Source organism: Dreissena polymorpha, chromosome 5 (assembly GCF_020536995.1).
Source record: "Dreissena polymorpha isolate Duluth1 chromosome 5, UMN_Dpol_1.0, whole genome shotgun sequence".
Taxonomy (NCBI): Eukaryota; Metazoa; Mollusca; class Bivalvia; order Myida; family Dreissenidae; genus Dreissena; species Dreissena polymorpha.
The window spans coordinates 51,726,250-51,748,936 of NC_068359.1; the positions used below are offsets into that span (position 1 = coordinate 51,726,250).

General features: G+C 34.1%; 3 protein-coding genes across 55 annotated transcripts in view; 1 reads left to right on the top strand and 2 right to left on the bottom strand.

The window, feature by feature from the left end:
* LOC127881977 (exocyst complex component 8-like) overlaps positions 1 to 22,687 on the bottom strand; it is a 156,227-nt gene that overhangs the window by 50,368 nt on the left and 83,172 nt on the right. The window contains exon 1 of one of the 2 annotated variants that reach the window (XM_052430261.1): positions 4,543 to 4,718. The exons of the other annotated variant lie outside the window; for it this stretch is intronic. Within the exon in view, the coding sequence (XP_052286221.1) occupies positions 4,543 to 4,600 (58 nt within the window). The 5' untranslated portion in view covers positions 4,601 to 4,718. Of the gene's footprint in view, positions 1 to 4,542; positions 4,719 to 22,687 lie in introns of those variants that run through there. 2 annotated transcript variants of the gene reach the window in all.
* LOC127881984 (EF-hand domain-containing protein D2-like) overlaps positions 1 to 22,687 on the bottom strand; it is a 188,951-nt gene that overhangs the window by 8,741 nt on the left and 157,523 nt on the right. The gene's annotated exons all lie outside the window — the stretch shown is intronic.
* The window catches only part of LOC127881980 (lysophospholipid acyltransferase 5-like), a 152,184-nt gene continuing 134,255 nt past the window's right edge, over positions 4,759 to 22,687 (top strand). For all 50 annotated transcript variants that reach the window (XM_052430270.1, XM_052430287.1, XM_052430311.1 and 47 more), the window contains exons 1-3: positions 4,759 to 4,911; positions 8,076 to 8,183; positions 22,227 to 22,333. In XM_052430270.1, coding sequence (XP_052286230.1) covers positions 4,818 to 4,911; positions 8,076 to 8,183; positions 22,227 to 22,333 — 309 coding nt within the window. In that variant the 5' untranslated portion in view covers positions 4,759 to 4,817. The remainder of the gene's footprint in view (positions 4,912 to 8,075; positions 8,184 to 22,226; positions 22,334 to 22,687) is intronic.

Below are 22,687 nucleotides of genomic sequence, written 5' to 3' on the forward strand. Positions count from 1 at the left end.
GGCAAAATAACATTACCAACTCATAATGTTTTAGTTCAGAAGTCCATTTTTATCTCAAATATCTTCGAATTGAAGTTAGAAAGGCATAAATTATTTAGTTAAACTTCTGCTTAAATCACAAAATAATCACTGCCAGACCTGTCGCCATGTCATGAAACTGATTTAAATATGAACCAATCAGAAGAAGGCATTACGGTGTAACATGTACGTGTACTTTTATTTAACATGAGCTTTTAACACTGACTTTTACCTAAGTAGATCTAGTATGCTCATCTTTGTCGATTTAATAAGCATATGTTCAAAACAGATATGGTGCAGTTTCTATTCATTCTTCTAAGTTTAAGCAACTTTTTAGGCATGTCTTTTTCGCACCTCTGTCTGTGTTGTTTTATGTACTAACATTCTATGTTACATAGGATGGTATACTGTATGATCTGTGTCACTATTATTTATGTACCGTATAAAAATAAAAGATGTTATTTATTTCAGAACTTTTTAATTGTCACTTTAGAAAAAACAAACAATGCTTAATTAATCCAGGAAAGTATAATAACATCGGTTTACTATATAACGCTTTGCACCACAACAGACTAACGAAAACTGTATTTTATGCCATTTATTATTCCACATGCTTTACAATCGAGGCTGTGTTATCGATTTATACGGGCAAAAGCCCGCGAAGCGGGCGTTGACCGTTCATACATATGGGAATTTAGACATAAAATTACATAAGAATACCACATATGGATACGTCTCAAAAAAATTTGCCACGCGACATATATTTTCGCGATGCTATTTATGGCCTTGAACAAATCAAAAACACTTTGACATATGCTAAATCACATGTAAATACATACCTCAGGAAAAGTTATATCAATGACATCATAATTGTGTAGCGAATCGCACTAAATATTCTCGCATTATTTGTTTTTCTTCGCAACCGTTCCAGAATTAAGTCATTACTCAATTATCTCCCCTGAATGCTCTTCTTCAGTGAGTATAAGCCGAAGACTGGTTCACTACATATCGTTACAGTCTTTACCAAACTCAATTTAAGTGAACATAACCCGTCTTAAATATATTGCCGAATCTTAGATTTCTGTCGAATTTATTTGCTTTGATCTTTTCGATATCTTATTGTTATTATTATCCTGACAAATCACAAACGCTTGTTAAAAAAGTATTTGTTTTAAACATTATAGTTGGCATCTCTATTCTTCCAGTATTCTCGCGGTATTTCAATAACGACACCCTACTGTTTATTTGTCAGAATATGTGACGCATTTTCATTCGCTCTCAGAAAGCATTCTATACATAGATGGTGACGTCACTTCGTTATTGTGAGTAAGACCGGTGTGTACACAATGTCTCAGAAAGACGTTTTACGTGTGATTATGAGCAATATTCTGGGTTGTCGTTGTTATCCACCAGAAACACATTTATTCACAAAATTTAAAGATATTCCGATCTAACTGTTTAGTCTTTTAGCTTTAATTTTTAACGTATTTACACCTCGTCTGCTCGCACTTTACCGATATCCCGAAAGGTTACATATCACTATAATTAGTTTAGGCCTAAAACCACAAAATCCGATACCGTTGGATTTTCGTACTACAATCTTACGTAAAAAATCTTCCAGATTCGAAATCAACAAAAAACAAGACATTTAAAAATTGTCTGCATTATTGATCAAATTTTAAGATATTTGTTGGTTTTCCGTTTTTAGAAGCTGTTCTGCGAAGCCGAAGGCAAGAGCTGAGCATCATACAAGCCATTCTATCCAGCAAAACTGACAGTTTTGGTTTACAGAAATCAACAAAGGAGGGATTCCTGATCTATCAAATTTCCAAGCTATACACACAGTTATTATCTGTGGTGATCTTTATTGGTTCTGCTTGTTTACTTGGATGGAACATGTGTGAACTTTTATAGAACTTTGAAAAGTCTATATATGTCTATCTATAAACAAAAATCAGCTATTGTATAATAAGATCAGATGTGCAAACAATGTCAAAGGGTTGTTAAATTAACAATTTGAAGGCAATTATGCTGAAAAAAAATGGAAGTTCCCATGCAAATTTTGTCTGTATATCGACAAGTGTCTGCCGATAATTGTCAAACTAGTAATACAAAACTTACCACAAGTATGTAAAAGCACTAAGTACCTGTGATCATTTTTAGTAAGATAGTGTAATTCTAAACAGTAGCAAATAGCTTGTTTAGTAAATGCATAATGTAATTAATATGATTTCCGTTCTATTGTGTAATTAATAAATTGGTTGTTACTTGTTAATCCATGATAAATGTTTTATGGCTAGTACAAAACCAGCAATGTTAATTTTGTAAAAGGTAATACAATAACACCACTTAGTAATTTCATATACGTAAATATTCTTGAAATGTAGGTTGATGATTGTGTTTTAGTTTTACTTATTTTGTAACTATTATTTTATGTGCAAATAAATGATGTGAAGTGTTTTGTATCTCCACACAATACCACATACCTTTTTATATATGTACTGTGTTATGTGTTATTTGAATGTTTAAATAAAAAAAAATGGATGATATAACATGATGCATTCTAATATTTGCATTCATATTGTAACTATAGAGCTAAGTGTATGCAGTTTAGACTGTGATTTTAGAATTGCTACAAAATGGCTAGTTTTTTAGTGGCGACAAAATTTAAACTATTCAACAATAGTTTGCGAAAGAAAATTAGAAACCTGCAAGATACCTGTATTTATTAAATATTTTAATTGCGAATCAAGTATGTTGTTATGCTGTTACACATAATTATACATTGATAATAAATAAGAAGACAATTAGTGGTGTTAACGTTTCCCAACAGTAGAAATCATTCTTCTCATGAAGTCAGTGATATACAGACGAAAGCTCCAGGTATGGCTTTCAATACGTAGTGTGTGTTATTTGACAGTCTAAAACTTATTGGATTAAACAAAAATCCTGTCAAATTTGTCAATCAAAATTGATTTGACACATCACATGATTTTGATTATGTTAAATCAGTGTACTGTATGCTAAATGCAACTGCTTTAGCAAGCTGTCAAGTTGAATTGAGACATTTGATGAAACAAACTGTTTCCTGAGAAGGACCAGTACTTAGTGTCTATATGACGTACCATGACGTCGAAAGTCTGCAAGACCTACTAAGTAGATCGAGAAATGTACTTCGACATACAATTTTCACCGACCCTTGAGTGTTAGCCAATCAGAAGACACCTTATGTCTGTTGCTTTTAGAGATTTTTGACATTGAACATTATAATTATTATTTATACCGAATTATGCCACAATCGACCGCTTACTCATAAATATTGTGCGTATTTATGAAACATTATTATTATTATAATTTATACCAAATTATGCGACTATCGACCGCTAACTCATAGATATTGTGCGTATTTATTGACCTGGCGTGGCGGAATTAACCTCTGACTTATGCAAGTTATGGTTATCACAAAATACCACCAACGGGGAGTTTATAATACATTATTTATCCCATTAATGCTTGGTAACTGGTTACCGTTGGGAATTTCCAACACAGTAATGCGCTGGACGGTCGTGATACTCCGCCCCGCATGATCATTTCAGACACACAATATGCTGAACAATTTAAATTTTAAAAAGGTAACAATTGAATCTTCTTCAAATTTGTATATAATCTATTTCAATGCATTAAATACTTGAAACTTCTATGTGACGTTATTTTGCCATTCTGATATTTTTATTCATTTTGTCCTCAACTAAAGTTTTAAACATTTATTATGAATAAATCTGAAGGAAAAGCGGCTCAAGAGACTAGTGTTTTGATTGGCTGTTCAGAAAATGTGTACGTAGAAGTACAAACATGTATGTCAAAGTACAAATTGTACTTTGTCGTACAAATATATACTTTGAATTCCTGTGGCTAGAAAACAAAAAAAAATATAAGATCTAGATCTTCAAGCTTGGAACATGTAACTCGTTTTAAGATTGATTTTTTTGGATGCATTACTAAATTATTGCAACAATTATCATATTTTGAACACAATCATGTCCATATATTTATTAATAATACATGGTAATCAAAAAAACTTAAAAAGCTTTTGCCCGTAAATTAGGTAGCACCTATAATCATATTATCTATACAGCAAGCGAATTGAGAGATATTGACAATTTTGAATAGTGATTGGATTTAAATTGCTCAGGCGTGCAAAATTCAAAGTGTCATTACATAATTTTTCCGGAACATTATCGAGAAATGAATTATCTACACAGGTATCATAATGACCGTTTGTAAATAATATTACAATCCGTTGATATTAAGTGTCTGATATCGAGGCTTGAATGTTGCGCACAAAATATAGACAAAGAAGCAAAACTTTCCACCATTGTTTGAGTCCTTCCCCGGTTGTAGCTCCAAATATTACCAATATAAAAAGAAGCTTAATATTTAAGAGCGTCAACAAGTTGGACTAGACTGGAGTTCTAATCTAATTAACATGTAATGCCATTAACATTTCTCTCTTTTATTACGTACAGTGCTCAGGATCATATCCTGCCGACGACAAATCTTGTGCTAGACGTCCATCTGCCATTTTTTACAGGTTCGGTCAAACGCAAAACCAAAATATTAATTTACTGTCACAAAAGTTTCCATTTCCTGCAACCGGTTTAATTAGCCGAACATTCATGTATACCGACACCGCCCTCTGAAAAAACCACACCGTACTGTAAACGGGGGGGGGGGGGGGGTTATACAATTTCTGAAGCGGGGAACCACAACGTTAAAGGTCAGAAAAGAACACAAAAAGCATGGAAGTGGACGCGACATCCTTTTTAAAACAACTCGCTGACACTCTTGGCTCTGGAGAATCAGCTTTACGACTTGTGTTGTCTTTATTGGCAGGTATGATGTTTATCTTTTTCTCTAAGAAATGTTTTGTGTGATTTTGAATGAGAACATTATAAAGAAGTAATGACCAGATGTCATGGTCAACACAGAAAACAATAACATTGACCCATTGTGACTGTCTTGTAAAGATTAATGTTGTATAATATGCATTTAACAATGGAATTCAATAAATAAAGACCCCCTTTGAATACCAGAAGTTTTAGCCCATTTGACGCTACTACTTAAATCAAACCCAGAGGTTTTCCTCGCTTCATTGGGAAGTGGCCCTAGCCTGGCTATGGATTTTGGGAAGAAAATGCTCATTTTGGGAAGAATTATCGCCAAAATTACTGCTTTGGGAAATGAAAAGGCTGGTGTAAGTTAGGATTTTTGGTAAAACTACATGATTTTAAAGAAATTTTCAATTGGGACGGGGCCTTTAATAGGCCCCTGTTATATAAGTCTGAAAACCCCTGAAACCAGTCTCGAATGACAAATAAATATATCATGAAATATAGCTTAAGACCCATTCAATGCTGCAAAAGATAATTGGAAAGAAAAAAAATATATGTCATTGTCAATAATATAAATAATAATAATAATAAATATTATATTAATCACTAAATAATATATTTTTACAGTACAGGCAATGTGTACTTTGACAAAAAACGCGTCTCCGCGATGTTCAATTTTCCCGATGGGTGACATTTCGCGGGGGGCGGACACGCTACTGACCGCGGTGTTCGGCGAACACCCGAAATCGCCGCGATTACACGCTATTGTTAACAGGAACACCCCTGATCACCGCGATGCTGCGCAGCCGCCGTAAACACCTGTCTTCGATGGTCATTCACGCGTTTTAAATGTACATGTACATGTACAAAATAAAATCATATACTTCATGTACATGTAGATATTATGTGCACATTTATGCCTACTTAAACTCGGGCAGTACGTTAAGTCGGAAACTAAATCTAAGCGTTTAGATGATCAATACGATTAACTTTTATGGTGTAAATCAATGCAATTGCCCTTTTTGTTTTCACAAAATTGGGTTTAATTTCTCCCGATTTCCAGAAAATGACTTGTACATGTTGCATGAAATCTAAATATGGCGTGTTACAGCGTGTTTGATTTTTATTTTATTCAGATGAAATGTCAATTCCAAATAATTCGCGAGCTTCCCCGGTACTTGAGAAGAAATTCACTACAAAACTTTAAATCAAAATTAAAAGATCCCAATGTTGTCTGCGCTACGAAGATTTTGTGTAAAAAATAAATACACCCACGCCAATTTTCCCGCGCTTTTTATGGTTCAGAACAAAGAAAATGGAAATATCATGGGCATATATACATGTATTTATTTGTGGCTACAACTTTTAACAGAACATGAACTCTACACAACGCGCGCACTAGGCGTCAGGTGATTTAAGAATGTTGGAATACACCTGTTCTGATTGGGCGCTTATTTCATCAAATCTTTAAATAGAAACATATGCCGAAATTCATTTGATAGTTTAGAGATATGGCGAACGTTTGTGATTTTTGCATTTCTATCACACTTTTATCGTTCACATGGACCAGAATTTGCATGAAATCGGAAATCTTGGGATTATGGGGTAATGGACAGAGACGGGAATTTTTGCATGTATGCGGTAATCGATTGTGATTGTTCGTAATCGTTGATTTTTTAGACACCAAATGACACCTATAACATTCAAACGCACGGTAGATTCTTTCTGCAAATTGGTACAGACCTACGTTTATGTTCAATTATTTTATTTCTAGCGAACACGATGAACACCGCGGTAGATATTATGGATCCGCGGTGATTCACGGTGTCCACCTTATGGAAAAGGTGTACGGAAGAAACCCCCTCCGGAAGAAACCCCCTTCGCTAAAAACGGCAGGGCGGAAGAAACCCCCTTTCATAGTTTACATATGCGGAAGAAACCCCCTTGCTAATTTTGCATAGGCGGAAGAAACCCCCTCACTAGTTTTGCATAGGCGGAAGAAACCCCCTTCCATAGCGGAACAAACCCCCTTCCAGACGATTTAGTTACATTCAAACGCACGGTAATTGTTTACAGAAATTCACTTTCATTTTCAGAAAGGCCAGTACATTTCTTTACTGTAAATCCGAAACACACTCCCGTAAGTTGGTGTTAACGCGTTTTTAATACGAAACACACTTCCGAATGTAAATGTTACCGCAACGTTGAAATATTTTTGCAGTGTAAATTTTATTTTGTGTTGACTCTTTTTCTCAATAAAAAGGGCGCGAAAATTATGCAGCATAGAAAGCGTGGGTGTATTGAGCGTTGTTACAAGCACACAACTAGTCAGGGGATTGATGCATGTTCGGAGAGAATATTTCATCAAGTCTATAAATAGTCACCTATGCCGAAATTTATTTGATACAAGAGAAAAAAATGCAAGGTTTGTGTTAAAGAAATTATTGAGAGCTTTTATCGTTAACATTTACCAGAAAGTGCTTTATAAATGTTATAAACGGGATTATCGTGAAATGAATATAAACTTGAAAAGAAGCAAGCATGCAGTAATAGAGTCGGGTTGAAACAGATGTATTGGGGAATCGTTCAAGTTGGGATTTTACTACCTCTGCGTGAAAGACTTAACACTTAGGAAGGGGATTTATTCCGCCTCTCTGAAAACACGAAGGGGGTTTATTCCGCCTGTCTGAAAACTCGAAGGGGGTTTGTTCCGCCTATGCAAAACTAGCGAAGGGGTTTCATCCGCGTATGCAAAATGTGAAAGGGGGTTTCTTCCGCTATGCTGTTTTTAGGGAAGGGGGTTTATTCCGGTAATCTATGGAAAACGGCCCCCGCGAATATTTGATCTGAACACCCATCGCGGGGGTCGTTTGGTAAGTGAACACCGTAAAATGAGCACCGCGACGAGTGGCGTTTGTCAAAGAACACGTTGCCTGTACTGTACTATATCTTCTTATAGGTTATTTACCATGTTGTTGTTTTAAAATTAACTTCAATAATCCTACTCCCAGCTGTTAACCCTCCGGGTCATTGAGCTGTATGTATGTTATACTCATAAAAGCTCAAAACATATTATTATTATAATAAAATGAATCTTTTCATTTGATATTCTTAAGTAAATAATATGTTTTATTGTTGCAAATGAGTGTTCTGGTTTTATTTTAGGGTATCCACTGGCCTATGTATACAGACATTTTGTGTACAGAAACCCCCCTGTGGTGCAGCATGTCTTCTTCATCCTCACGGGACTGGCCATTTGCTACTTTAACTTCGGTAACATTTTAAGTAAAATTTTCATGACATGGCTTTCTTCTTGATTTGGGGAAATGGCCAGGCCTTCCTTTTTCGGCGAAAAAATTATAAACAAAACAGAAGAAGGGGATAAAGTTTCCCAAAGTAAGCTTAAATTTCAGGGAAGTTTTGATCATTATAAAGTTTCACAGTTTGATGACAGCAATTTCAACCATTAAAGCCCTTTTTTTCCCTAACTTATTGTTTTTGATCACTGTTGTATATATACTGTAATTTCTCTATCCGACACTCTAAATTTTCGCACATTCCCTTTTTATTTTGTGTGATTGCGACTATCTTTTAAGTCATACAGGTTTTCGCCCATATTTTTTATGCCCCCGGATCGAAAGATTGGGGGTATATTGTTTTTGGCCTGTCTGTCTGTCATTCATTCATTCATTGTATATGTGAGTCCCAAAACTTTAACCTTCGTTAAAGTTTGGTAATAACTTTTTGAATATTGAAGATAACAACTTGATGATTTGGCATGCATGTGTATCTCATGAAGGTGCACAATTTTAGTTGTGAAAGGTCAAGGTCATCCTTCAAGGTCAAAAGTCAAAAAATACAATCCAAGGAAAGTATAGGCTTAAAAAGGGAGATAATTTTTAAACCTCCCAAATGATATATTGAAATTTTATTTCAAAGCGGCCCGATAGAGGGCATTGTGTTTCTGACAAACACATCTCTAGTTTACTCTTAATTTTCAAAAACAGTATATTTTACATCGCTATTTTACCTGATTTATCAGGTATTTTTACAACCGGGTTAAGGTTATAAAATCTGGCAGATTAGTGCTTGAAGCAAATCAACATTTATTGGGTAAATTAACATGCATTCAAGTAATAAATAATGGTTTCATCCAATCGCATTTTAAATGATGTCATATTAAGGAGGCAGAATGTTTAATAAACTTTTATCTTTTTAAATACCATTAGAATTAAGAGATTGCACAGATGTTATGTTGTTTTCCCCTTGCTCTGAATTAGAGGGGGTGATTATGTGGTTATCTCCGCCGTCTGTCCTTCCGTCTGTCCTGGCCACTTTTTCCCTCTACACTATTAGCACTCGAACCTTGAAACTTAAACTCATGGTAGCTATGAGCATATGTGCGACAGTGCACTATTTGGAATTTTGATCTGACCCCGGGTCAAAAGTTGCGGCATGGGGATATGCGTCAGCCGCAGCAGCGCCATTTCTAGTTTGATTTGAAAGCAGAGAAAAAAAGAGTACAACAGAATTAAAGTATTGCACAATGATTTATTGTTTTATTTCCATATGATAATTGATAAACAAACTTAACATAGTTGTTTCTAAATTAACGGCCATCTTTATTTTTATTTTTTTTCATATCTAAAATTTCAGACATAAAATAAATAAATATTTTGGAAGTGTTTGAAAACTTAGAGTAATTATGGTTATTGATTTGTTTGTTGTGGGGGCATCAGTGTCTGTGACACATTTCTAGATTTTTTAACCCATTTATGCCTAGAGTCTAAAAAAAAGGCCTTGGCAAACAGCGTAGACGCATGATGTGGCGTCTCATCTGGGTCTGCGCTGTTTGCTTAAAGAAATTTCTGTAAGAAATATTCTAAATATAGAAATAAATATACTAGACATCCCTAATTTTGGAAATAAATTGATCCAATTTAGAAGGATGGGAGAGTCCACTAGGCATCAATGGGTTAATGTTTAGAATAATACCAATACATAGTGCATGTAATAGTATGACATTGGTTAGCTTTGAGATGCTTTTTTTATGTTACCCCGGTATTTACACCAAATTGATTCCCTCTTTAAGAGTATAAACAAATTGTTGTCTAAGTATATTTTTCTTCACACTATCATGGAGGTAATATTTTTTGTATAAATACATTTTAGATAAATGGGGATGAAGCTTTTTGAATGTCCATATTTTTCCGTGGTTTTGAAAGGTTTCCATAATATGCTCTAATACGATACCTGTGTGCATTTTCATGTTTTACAAATGTTTAAGTGTATTTTGAGCTTGAAGTCTAGCTGTCTGACCTGAATCTGTTAGCAAGATGAGCATATCACACATGACTTCTTCATGTTTTCTTATCAGCCCAACATGTGTCTGCCGGTATAATTATTTACAGTCTAACCAGCGCCCTCACACTACTTTGGGGGAAGGGGTCCGCAGTCCTTAGGAGGGGGAATTTTTGCGGCGTTTCCATTTTTGGGGGATTTTTTTACTTACTCTCTCATTATTACATTTGATTTGTACATGTTTGCACCATATTTATATTGCATTTTTCATAATTTAGTATGTTTGCAAAGATTAAATTGAAATAGAATTGAGATATAATAATCATGAGACACATCTTTCTATAAAAAAAAAATAAAAAAAATAAAAAAAAATTTTTTAGGGGGTATTTTTCCCCCCAAAAGGGGAAAAAAGTATACTTTTCAGGTGGGGGACTGCCACCGAATTTTTGCGGCAGATTTAATAGATTGCGGGCCCTGCTAACTCATGTCAAGCGGCCTCTCAAAAGAGTGGTCCAAGTGGCTTCATAGGCAGGAGACCAGTTTTTAGATGTTTGGTCAGCTGCTGGTATCATCCTCATTCAAAGAAACCAACAATAAAGCAAGACCACTGATACTCTTCTAATGTATTATGTACTGTGTTTTCTTATCAGTCTGATATGTGCCTGCTGGTCTATTTATTTACCAGTACAGTCAAACTTGTGTACAGCAGCCAGTCCATGGAAGTGGTCCGAGTGAACTACTGGTATCATCCTCATTTAAAGAAACCAACAATAAAGCAAAACCACTGATACTCTTCTAATGTATTATGTACTGTGTTTTCTTATCAGTCTCATATGTGCCTGCTGGTCTATTTATTTATCAATACAGTCAAACTTGTGTACAGCAGCCAGTCCAGCGAAGTGGTCGAAGTGAACTTGTGAACTTAACCATGAACATTAAATAATCAAATTTTAAACCTTCAGATCCCTTGTAGTATAAAGTCAGACAGGATAGTGCCATATCTCTATCTGAAATAGACTTATTGTGGATTATGTTTGAAAAACCTCAAAACAAGTTGACAATAAGAATTAAGTACAATAATTATTATCAGATTCAAACTACCAGGTACGAGTGGTAGCTATTTTTGGCCATATATGAACCTTAGGTTGTTTATATCTAAATTATTGAAAATTCAGGATAATAACTTGTTAACATGTCGGTACCATTTAAACAATGTTGTGTGAAAAGGTGTTCACCACAATATATGGAGTTTATTTAATGATAGTAAGGTGTACGGAATGTTTGTAGCAACATCTTTCTTTAATTGAAGTATTATCACTCTTAAAGATATAAATTTACTCAACCCCTGAGCCTGCACTCCAACCTCCAACAGAAATAAACCACAGTGTTCATTGTTTTTATGTCCCACACCAATATATTGTTTTTGCCCTGTCTGTTGGTTTGTTTGTTGGTTTGTTTGTTTGTGAAAACTTTAACATATGCCATAAGTTATGCAATATTAGAGATAGCAACTTCATATTTGGCATTTGTATCTCATGAAGCTGCACATTTTGAGTATTGAAAGGTCATGGTCATCCTTTAAGGTCAAAGGTCAAATATATGGTCAAAATTGCTCGTTTAATGTACACTTTTGCAAAATTGGAAATAGCAACCTGATATTTGGCATGAAATGTGTATCTCGTGGAGCTGCACATTTTGAGTGGTGAAAGACCTGAATGTCATCCTTCAAGGTCAAAGGTCAAATATATGGGGACATAGTTTTTCACAAACGCATCACTTGTTTTCTTTCAAAGTTGGGGCTTGTAAGAAGGACCAATTGGCACTTAAAATTTCCCAATTGAAGGTTTAATTTTTTTTTTAAATAGGTCATAATACTTATTTTATCTACCATCAAGCTCAGACTATAAGTTGAACCTTTGAAAATTTTATATTAAATCACTTTTATTCTAAATTTTAAAGCATTTGTTACCCTAAAACAATTACACTTATTTCTCAATTAAAGTAAAAACAACACAATTTTCCCCAACCCAGGGGACCTGACCCCATTCCCAAAATGGTAATTAAAAAAAAAAATTATCTCACCATTTTTGGTAATCTGACAGGGGATTTTGGGATTGGGGTAAACTGCATCATTGTTACTTTTAAGGGGCCTTTACACATATTTTGGCATATTTTGAAGTTTGTCATTAAATGCATTATATTGATAAATGTAAACATTGGATCTTAAAAGCTCCAGTAAAAAATTAAGTCTAAAATATTAAAAAAGGAAAAAAAAGTAGCCAGTACCAGGGCTCGAACCAGTGACCCCCGGAGTCCTGGAGTTAGTCTGAAGTAAAAACGCATTAGCCCTCTCGGCTATTCCACCGGGTATAAACATCCCGAGTATTTAATACGTTATATAAGCAACCTTCGTAGTTTCGTAAATTTAAACGACAACAACAGAACTCTCCAAATTATTCAATCGTTTCGCGTTGCAACGCTTTATAATTTTTAGGTTTTCAAATCGTCAAAAGATACATATAATGGCTATATTGGACTATGGTTAATGTTCAGTAATACTGTTTCCTCACAAATATCATAACTAAAATGAAAATTTGCGAATCTGAAACAACTTTGTTCAATTTTGTCAATTTACCAAACCGTGAAAAGATCCCTTTAATTGGAAAATTAAGTTGTGTTTATTTTGTTGGCAAATACATGTACTATACAATTAAGATATAAATTGTGTTGCAAATTATATTTCTTAACGTTAAACTAACAAAACCTGGACAGGCAAATAAACATAATATTTTGATTTATAAACTTTTAAAAAGTAATTTAGAGAGAATTTGTTTAAACCTTCAAAAGGACATTTTAAGAAGTCAATTAGAATAATATATAATTTTTGAGATTCCGAGCTTAGCTGCATTTATGTCCAAATCTAGCAAAAAAACACTGTACCAACATCAACAATAAAATATCGCAGCTCAGTTTTAATGAGTTAACAACAAAACATGGGTCGATTTTCTATATTCTGAGTGGTTGACATCAACACACTGCTTGAACTTGAATATTGACCCAATAAATCATGATGACTGTCACAGCAGTACATTTTGTGAACAGCTTGTTGGGCTTGAGTAAATACATAGTTTATTTCATCAATTTTATCAAACAGAGATATATACATGTAAGCAACTGAACGATTTGGATCAATCAGTGGTAGGTATTCTAAAAACTGCTACCATAGATTGCATAGGAGCATGACAGGATCAGCAATTTTTGGGCTGTGCTCTGCTTTTATAATATTTTTCATCTAAATTTTCTTAGCATAAGTCCAGTTTAGGCCCAAAGTGTTGGCCTTGATAAGTCTGTGCAGTCTGCACAGGCCAATCTGGGATGACACTTTACACACATGCATTTAAACCCCTTTTCTCAGAGCACAGCCCATTTTTTATTGTTAGTGAAAGATCACAGGAAGCAGGTGGAGATGTGATAATGATTATAATGGACTTGCTAAGTTGAGGAAGGAAATTCATCAGGTTTTGCAGTTTTATTTTCCTGCGGTATTGCTTGACAAAAGCCTGATAATGATGGTAAATTGTTGTGAAACTTAGCCTTGATGCATAAGATTTTTTCAGATAAACCACTCATTGATATTTTTGTCCCCTACAGGTTTCACCGGAGGGGACTTATGGTTTGCGCTCTGTGTGTCTGTCTGTTTGTCTGTCTGTCTGTCAGTCCGTCACACTTTTCTGGATCCTGCGATAACTTTAATAGTTCTTCATTTTTTTTATGAAACTTGAAACATTGATAGATGGCAATATGGACATTATAATGCACGTCATTTCATTTTGTTCCTACTTCAAAAATTCTGGTTGCAATGGCAACAAATAAAAAAATAATCTGACAATGGTGGAGCCGGTAGGGGACATATATTGCTTGGCAATAGTCTTGTTTGTTCAAATTTGGGTCTGGTAGGGGGACCCATTCCCAATGGAAAAAGTACATGTATATATGGTTCCCAAATGGGACCAAAAAATTCCCAATTGGAGATTGCCAAAAAAGAAAATATATTTTTAATAAGTCTAAACATGCCATTCATCTCCAAATCCAGATCTATAAGTTAAATCTTTGAAAATATAATGTTTAAATCCCTTTTATTATCAATGTTGAAGGATATGTAAGCATTATAAATCAATAACATTTATTTCCCAATTTAAGTCAAAGGGACCCGGCCACATTCCCAAAATGGTGAAAAAACACACTGCAGTACCATGTTTATTTCTTCTGTCATTAACATTCAAGCGTGTATCTTCAAATTAAACCTTTATAGCAAACCTGCTTTATGCTACGCAATATTCAGCATACACATAGGGGTCTATCCCATACATTTGCAATGAGGGTAATTACAAAAAACACTTTCAAATATTTACCTGATGCTGAATTAATTTTTGGTGTGTGAGTCTATCTACATGACTTACAGATTAAGTTAGAGTTTCTTTCAGGTCCATTGATTTTTGATGCAATAACAATCCTTGGTCAATTTTCTCTACATAATACTTTTCCTAATTTTTTACAGAAATGCTATCAGATAATTAAACTTACCTGATTTTGGGTGTGAGAGTTTACATGCATGACTTTCAAATCAATGTTGAGTTTTGTTTTGATCAATTAATATTTGACGAAGCCTTGGAATTTTCTTAAAAATAAGTTTCCTGAACTTTTCCTCATCCCCTTCCAAATACATAGGGGGGCCAGAGGCGTCGGAGCTAGGGCGGCAGAGGCGGCAGCCGCCGCCCCAATATTTTCGGCAAAAATGAAATTTCGGCAAAACCTTTTTTTTCTTCTTTTTTTTTACATTTCAATACCTTTTTTTTTTTTAAATATCTTCACCACGAAGCAAGGTAATCACGCTTTCGCAGTTATGACACGTGTATTGTTGTTTGCCATTACCCGCCCGCAGAAGTGTACGTGTCAGTTATGTTGTTAATTGATCGGTCTCTTTTATAACGATAATCCCTTTATTCTTGAGTAATTAAACCTGGGAATCTTAAATTGGCGGTATGATCTAAGCCTTTGCTTCCTAATATTAATATAAAGGAAAGTATGACATGTGACAAATGTGCCATTATCCAATAGTCTTTAATTATCACAAATTAAAGAAATCTCAAGATACCTGAATTAATTGTAATAACTCAAGGTAAATCGATAATTCTAAGAAACTTATTTAATGTTTTTTACCACTTTTTGTGTCATTTCAATATGTCTACTCCAAACCAACCAACGAATTTCAAATTTCCAAAACGGAATCTCGGGAAAAAAATCCGGAAGAACGTTCTTTCAACCCACATGATCCCTATTGTTGTGTCGCCTGCTACAAAGTACAAATTGCGACATATAGAGATCACTTCTCCATCGTCTGTCAGTCTGTCACAACTTTTGTCATTTAGAATATGCCTGCAATAGACATGTATAAGGTCAGGTATCAGGCATAAAAATGCACCAGAATGCGCCATTTGATGCTACAATTTGATAACGAGAAGGGGGATACCCCCTCCTATACCCACCCCCTCTCCGCCCCCCCCCCCCCCCCCCCCCCCCCAATGTCAATTTGCTTCAGACACCCCTGGGGGCATTGTGTTTCCAGTGAATTTTTTTGCACAAAATTACAGTTTCTTACAGTCTGTTTCCCAATTGCAAAAAGTAAAAAAGCCTGTTTCCCAATTGTAAAAAGTAAAAAAGCCTGTTTCCTATTGTAAAAAGTAAAAAAGCCTGTTTCCTATTGTAAAAAGTAAAAAAGCCTGTTTCCCTGTTTACTTAAAAAGTAAAAAAGGATGTTACACAATGGTAAATAGTAAGGGTTTTTCCCCAAAATCTGAAAAAAAATCTCCAAAAATATGCCAAACTACATGTATTCCAATTAACTAAATTATTGGTTCATTGAGTTTATTATACAGCCATTTAATTCCCTAACACTTTATAATATAAAGCATGTACAATGCACTTATAAACTATAAGCATACTGTTATTTCTAATCATATTAATAATGTTGTTTTTTTGCCCAAGTTGATGGTCTATCAGCGAGCTTTTTTCCCAATGGAGAAGGAACAGGCTGTAAACTGTAAAGCGAAAAAGACCTCTAGTTTCACAAACATAGCTCTTCTTTACTCTACAAAACACATAATTGCTGAATAAGGTGAATAAAAATACAAAAATACTTTAGTATGAAAAACCTCACTGGTCTGAAACACAGTAGATAACATGATAGCTATTAACTCATCGTATACAATATCCTAAATAAATTGAAAGCATTCTGGTATGTCACTTGTTTAGTGGATTGAACTTCCATTAAGGCCCGGTATACATTAAAGGTTTACAACAAATACATTTTGATTTTCTGTTCTGTCTTTGCAGATTTTGTACTGTTAATGTGTTTTGAATCCAAAATCAAAGTTAACTAAAAACAACCAAACATTTGAGGATTTTCAGACCTTTTAAGTTGCCAACTCTTAGTCCTTTTTCCCCCATTGTTTAGCTTGTCTTTTGAAAGAAAAAGCACTCTATTTTACTGACCCCAGCATTGGCTTTGGCACCTGAGCAAGGTTTATGTTTTTCTATAAACTGATTTCTCTGATTGCAGGAATGGCTTAACCCTTTGAATGCTGGGAAATTTGTCGTCTGCTAAAATGTTGTCTGCTGGATTTCTAAAATTAGCATTTTCTTCGATTGTTTTCAAAGAATACTATCAGAATAGCAAACAGTTTGGATCCTGATGAGACGCCACAGAACTGTTTGCAAAGACCTTCAAAATTGGGTTCCAGCACTGAATGGGTTAAACTTAAAACTATGAAGTTCATAAAATTAACTTCATGAACATTTTCTAGAACGCAATGTCTCAAGGTGGTGCATTTGTGAACTGTTTTGCAAACAGTTGAGCAGTTTTTGAATATTTCTGATTGTTTTTTTGTTCAAATTCGGGTCCTGTATGGGTACCCATTCCAAATGGAAAAAAGTTATAATTTTCCTAAATGGAACATAAACATTCCCAATTGAAGGTCCCCCCAAATTATTATTTTTTCATCTTTGAAATAAGTCTTTACTTTCAATTCATCTAAAATCAATACCTAACAAATGTCAATATTTATGTTCATTATGATCACTCCAGGCTGTGTTACTTGTGTGAGTGTGATATGTCACTGTAAGTCAAGCGATGTAACAGGTTTACCGGTTTACCTACTGAAATGATCAGTTAAATGGTTACATTATTTTTGTAAAGATTAACCTTGAACTCAAAAATAAATGCTTTTTGCACGAAATAAAAAGTAAGATTTTTGTATGTGCTCAACATGCTGCCAACTAATGGCAGTTTACAGAGAACAACATTCCACACCTAAGACTGGAATCAATGACATGTCAATAACACAGTTGTTAAGCAATAAACCAATATTTTTGTCATCATAAGCAGGGGGTTGTTTTGATAATTTGCAGTATTGATTTGTTTTTAACTCGCAAAAATTTATGTGAAATGTGGGAGTGGGGGGATATTAGCGCAGACGTAATTGACATGTCCATTTGACCCGCTATATAAATATATAAGTTGAGACTTTGGTCGGCTGATTTTAATGTTTGGCCAAAGGTAAGGGAATTAATACAGAATGAAAAAAACAAACAATATTTTTGTAAGCCATACGACACAAATGTATGCAGCGCCACCAAAAATAAAAAACATATACTGGAAAATCTTTATTTTGTGTAGTTCTACCAAATTCTAGTCCGTATGCTTGAACGTAGATAAATAAATACAAAATCAAGCATACATTTACAAATCTTAAAAAATAATACATATTTATCAAGAAACTGATAATGCAACTTATGAAATCATTAAAAGCGATTTGAATTACAATTAAATTGAAGAGAGTACATGTACATGTATGAGAAATATTACATTTTTATCCCCCGCCATAGGTGGAGGGATATTGTTTTGGTGTTATCCATCCATCCATCCGTCTGTCCGTCCGTCCGGCACTTTTGTGTCCGGAGGTCCGGAGCCATATCTTGGAAGTGCTTTGGCAGATTTCATTGAAACTTGGTATGAGTATATATATGGATAAGAGGATGATGCAGGCCAAATAGCATTGTACACCATCGAATAATAACGGAGTTATGGCCCTTTGTATTTTGAAAAAATGCTTTTTTGTGTGTCCGGAGCCATATCTTTTTTCAAGAAGTATAATGGCGGGGGATATCAATTCAACGAATTTGCTTGTTTAAAAGTATACTTGAACAGTTCTATGTTGTTCAGTTAGTCAGTTACAATCAAAGGTTAACCAGTTCTCTTTTTAACCTGTTGCATCCCTTATATACACATAGTCACAGATTGACAAATGGATAATTGCCATGATTGTGTCACTGATTTTGATAATAATGGAGCAATGCATATAAAAGTTCAAAATAACACTATTGAAACAAATTTATTGACAATAGTGTTCTGGTAATCAGTTAGTTTAGTTTCAACCTATTTATTTAAGCTTGATTGCATCGAAAGCCTTCGGCTTATTGAAACGCTCTCGAGTCAGTTTCCTGGGCCTAGAACCAGTACTTGGTGTCTTTGGGGAGATCTAAGGAACGCTCCCACAGTGGTGATCAAACCCATGACCTTCTGGTTGCTAGGCGAACACCATATATATTATACCATGGCGACCTCTGGTAATGAGTTGTCATAACTTAAAATTGATTCATTATTTAATGAAGGGAAAACTATCTTAAAGCCTTTTTTTAGAATTAATAAAAAAGCTCTTTAGTTAGATGCTTTTGTTTATTTCCAGTTTTTACATTTAATTGTATCTTAAAAACATTTAAAAAAAAGTTTGGGAACATATCCTAAAATCAACTGCAAGTACCTAGTTGTTTGATCAGACATGCTCATGTGGTACATGTAGATTGATGATCATCAGATCTATGAGAATTGCTGGTTCAATCCCCTGCCTAGCCACACTGCTGGTTCAATCCGCTGCCTAGCCACATGTGCTGGTTCAATCCCCTGCCATTCTCCCTCTACCTCTGATTCAACAAGTACAGTTGGTAGTAATTTACATAAATATAGGCACTGAGTACTGGGAAACCAGCAATCAGTTGAACCCTTTACCACTTACAGACTGTTCAGGTTTTATGCTGTTTGCTGCTCTTCGGTATCTAAGGCTTGAAAAGGAAGCCTTAAAAACATTGAATCTAATAAGAAAGGTTTTGAATTAAATTTAACTTTCCAAGTGACTACACATGCGTCAAAATATGTATCTAATTGGTAAAGGGTGAATGACAGTTGGTTACCGGCAGACTACTGTGGCCTTAAAGGGACTGTCAACCACAAATGACGAAAAAAGAAAAGTTCTAAAATACCGTATTTGTTTACAATTATTAGTTTATATTGATTAAAATATTACGACTGGTATACTACATTACTTGAAAAGTAAATATTTTCACTATATTCGGTAATACAATTTTGCGATGTGAAATCGAAATTACATCGCCAAAATAGGTGACATAAAGATATATACACTATAAATAACGCTAGTAGATTGATCATTTTATATACATGTATAAAATATATACAATTCACTACACATGCACACTGTGCATTCCTGGGTTTACCATGTGACGATGATGATCAATCTACTTGGGTTATTTATAGTTAACTGGTAGTTACCTGGTACACATACCCAGTAAAATTTTATTACCGAATATATGAAAATATGAAAACTTAACAACTTTTTTCAAGTAATGTAATATACCAGTCATGATATTTAAATCAATAAAAACTAATATAAACTAATAATTGTAAAAAAAATACAGTATTTTAGAACTTTTCTTTTTTCGTCATTCGTGGTTGACAGTCCCTTTAAGTATTGCTGAAAACAGCAAAAAATCCAACTAAACAAAAACAAACAAATTGATATTAGAAAATTCAGGTACAGCTGCGCTGAAGCGTATGCACATACCATTAGCAGAATGTATACAATATTAATATGCACAGTCATGTTGAAGGATTGTTGTAATAGTTTATGTTGATAAGTGAAAATGTATACATTTAAGTTTGTGTTTTTGCGTTGGTGATTATTTATGTGAACTTGTTGTGAATGTCCACTTTTTTCTTAAACATCATTTTTCACAAATGAACCCATGAAACTATAAACACTAACACATAATATTATGAATATGAATAGATAAATATCAACTCAATATATGATGACAATAAGTGATTTGCACTAATTATGTGAAATAACACATTCATATTGTTTGTGATAATCTGTTGTCAGTATTTATCACATTCATATTGTTAGTGATAATCTGTTGTCAGTATTTATCACATTCATATTGTTAGTGATAATCTGTTGTCAGTATTTATCACATTCATATTGTTAGTGATAATCTGTTGTCAGTATTTATCACATTCATATTGTTAGTGATAATCTGTTGTCAGTATTTATCACATTCATATTGTTAGTGATAATCTGTTGTCAGTATTTATCACATTCATATTGTTAGTGATAATCTGTTGTCAGTATTTATCACATTCATATTGTTAGTGATAATCTGTTGTCAGTATTTATCACATTCATATTGTTAGTGATAATCTGTTGTCAGTATTTATCACATTCATATTGTTAGTGATAATCTGTTGTCAGTATTTATCACATTCATATTGTTAGTGATAATCTGTTGTCAGTATTTATCACATTCATATTGTTAGTGATAATCTGTTGTCAGTATTTATCACATTCATATTGTTAGTGATAATCTGTTGTCAGTATTTATCACATTCAAATTGTTAGTGATAATCTGTTGTCAGTATTTATCACTTTGTAAAACAGTATCTAGAAGCCTTCCCTCTTGAAGAACAAATTATTTACGGTATTTATCATTACTTTTTGAAGAATTTTGGGAAAGTTTTGCTGAAACCAATTTTAGAAATAAGAGTTTTGCTGAAAGTTGTGTGAGTAATCTAAATGAGCAAATATACATATGAGCTGTGCTCTGTGAAAAGGGGGTTTAATGCATGTGCATAAAGTGTCTTCCCAGATTAGCCTGTGAAGCCCGCACAGGCTTATCAGGGGCGACACATTCTGCTTTTATGGTATTTTTTTGTTTCAAGAAAGTCTCTCTTTAGCGGATATCTAGTCCAACCCTTAAATACTGATGAGCAGCAAACAGCATAAAATCTGAACAGACTGCAAGTTACTCGCAGGCTGTTGTGGTTTAATGCTGTTTGCACATAGCCATTTTCACTTTGCTTCTGTGTGGGAAAGGATTAAAGCAGAAAATGATTTTGTATCCCATTCATACTGACTCAAGTCCAAAAAATTATTGTAAATATGTTATTAATACTCATATACTTATTCATAAGACATTGTTCTTTATGAAAATGTTGATTTTTGTTATCTAACATAAATAATTGCAAAAAGTTAGCCCCACTTTTCAGCTTAGAATGCTATGATTACAACATGACATGGTCTAATTTTTGCGTACATTTCTTATACATTTTTGTTATATTTATAATATAAGTAATCAACCCATGTGAAAGTCTAAAAATCTTACAGGACATGAAATCTGATAACTTTTAAAATTTACCGGACCTCACCAGATTTTACTGCACCTTCTTGTTTAACCAAACAATATAATTATTTTTTGTAGAGTTTATTTTTATCATCATGACATTCAGAATGTTTAACAATTCTAAATTCAATAAGGTGCAATATTCGACTGATTCAAAGATATGCAATTGAAGTTTTTTATGTCACAATCAAAGATAGCAAGTTTGACTGGTTGGTAAAATCCATTTTATTTTAAAGTTAATCACATTGGGGACCGGCAGCCTCTGGAATAATACCAGACCTCAGCCAATTTTATTGGAAACATGGGATTTCCTACATCTTTCACATGGGTTTGTAATACATGTAAAACTAAAAACTATCTTTATCTGGTGATCAGATTGCCTTGTTTTAAGGTTGATGAAAATGTCTTTGACTCGGTTCCTTTCAGGTTTTGACACAATCCATTCCATCACAAACGTTGTCCTGATATGGTTACTGCTGCAGATCTGTGGAGGAACTAAGTGGAGTGTAGCCGTGGGATTTGTGCTCAATACGGTAACATTAACAATAATAATAAACAAGAGATGTGTTTGTCAGAAACTAAATGCCCCCTACTGCGCCGCTTTGATTTTTTTTATTGTATCCCTTTAAAAAATATTACTTCCCTTGTGAAAATGATCTGTACCTGCACAATGATAAATAGAAATTTATCTCCCTTTAAAGCTTGTTACCGTATTTTACCAGTTTTTTACCTTCAAATTAAAAAAAAAAAATTCAGTGCGCGTAATACATTGACACAACGCTTTCCTGGTTGCTAAATTGCAAAAAATCCATTTCGTAATCGTAAATCTTCACAATTGCCGCCATTTTTTTTATTGCAGAAAACTACACCCTATAATGTTATAGACT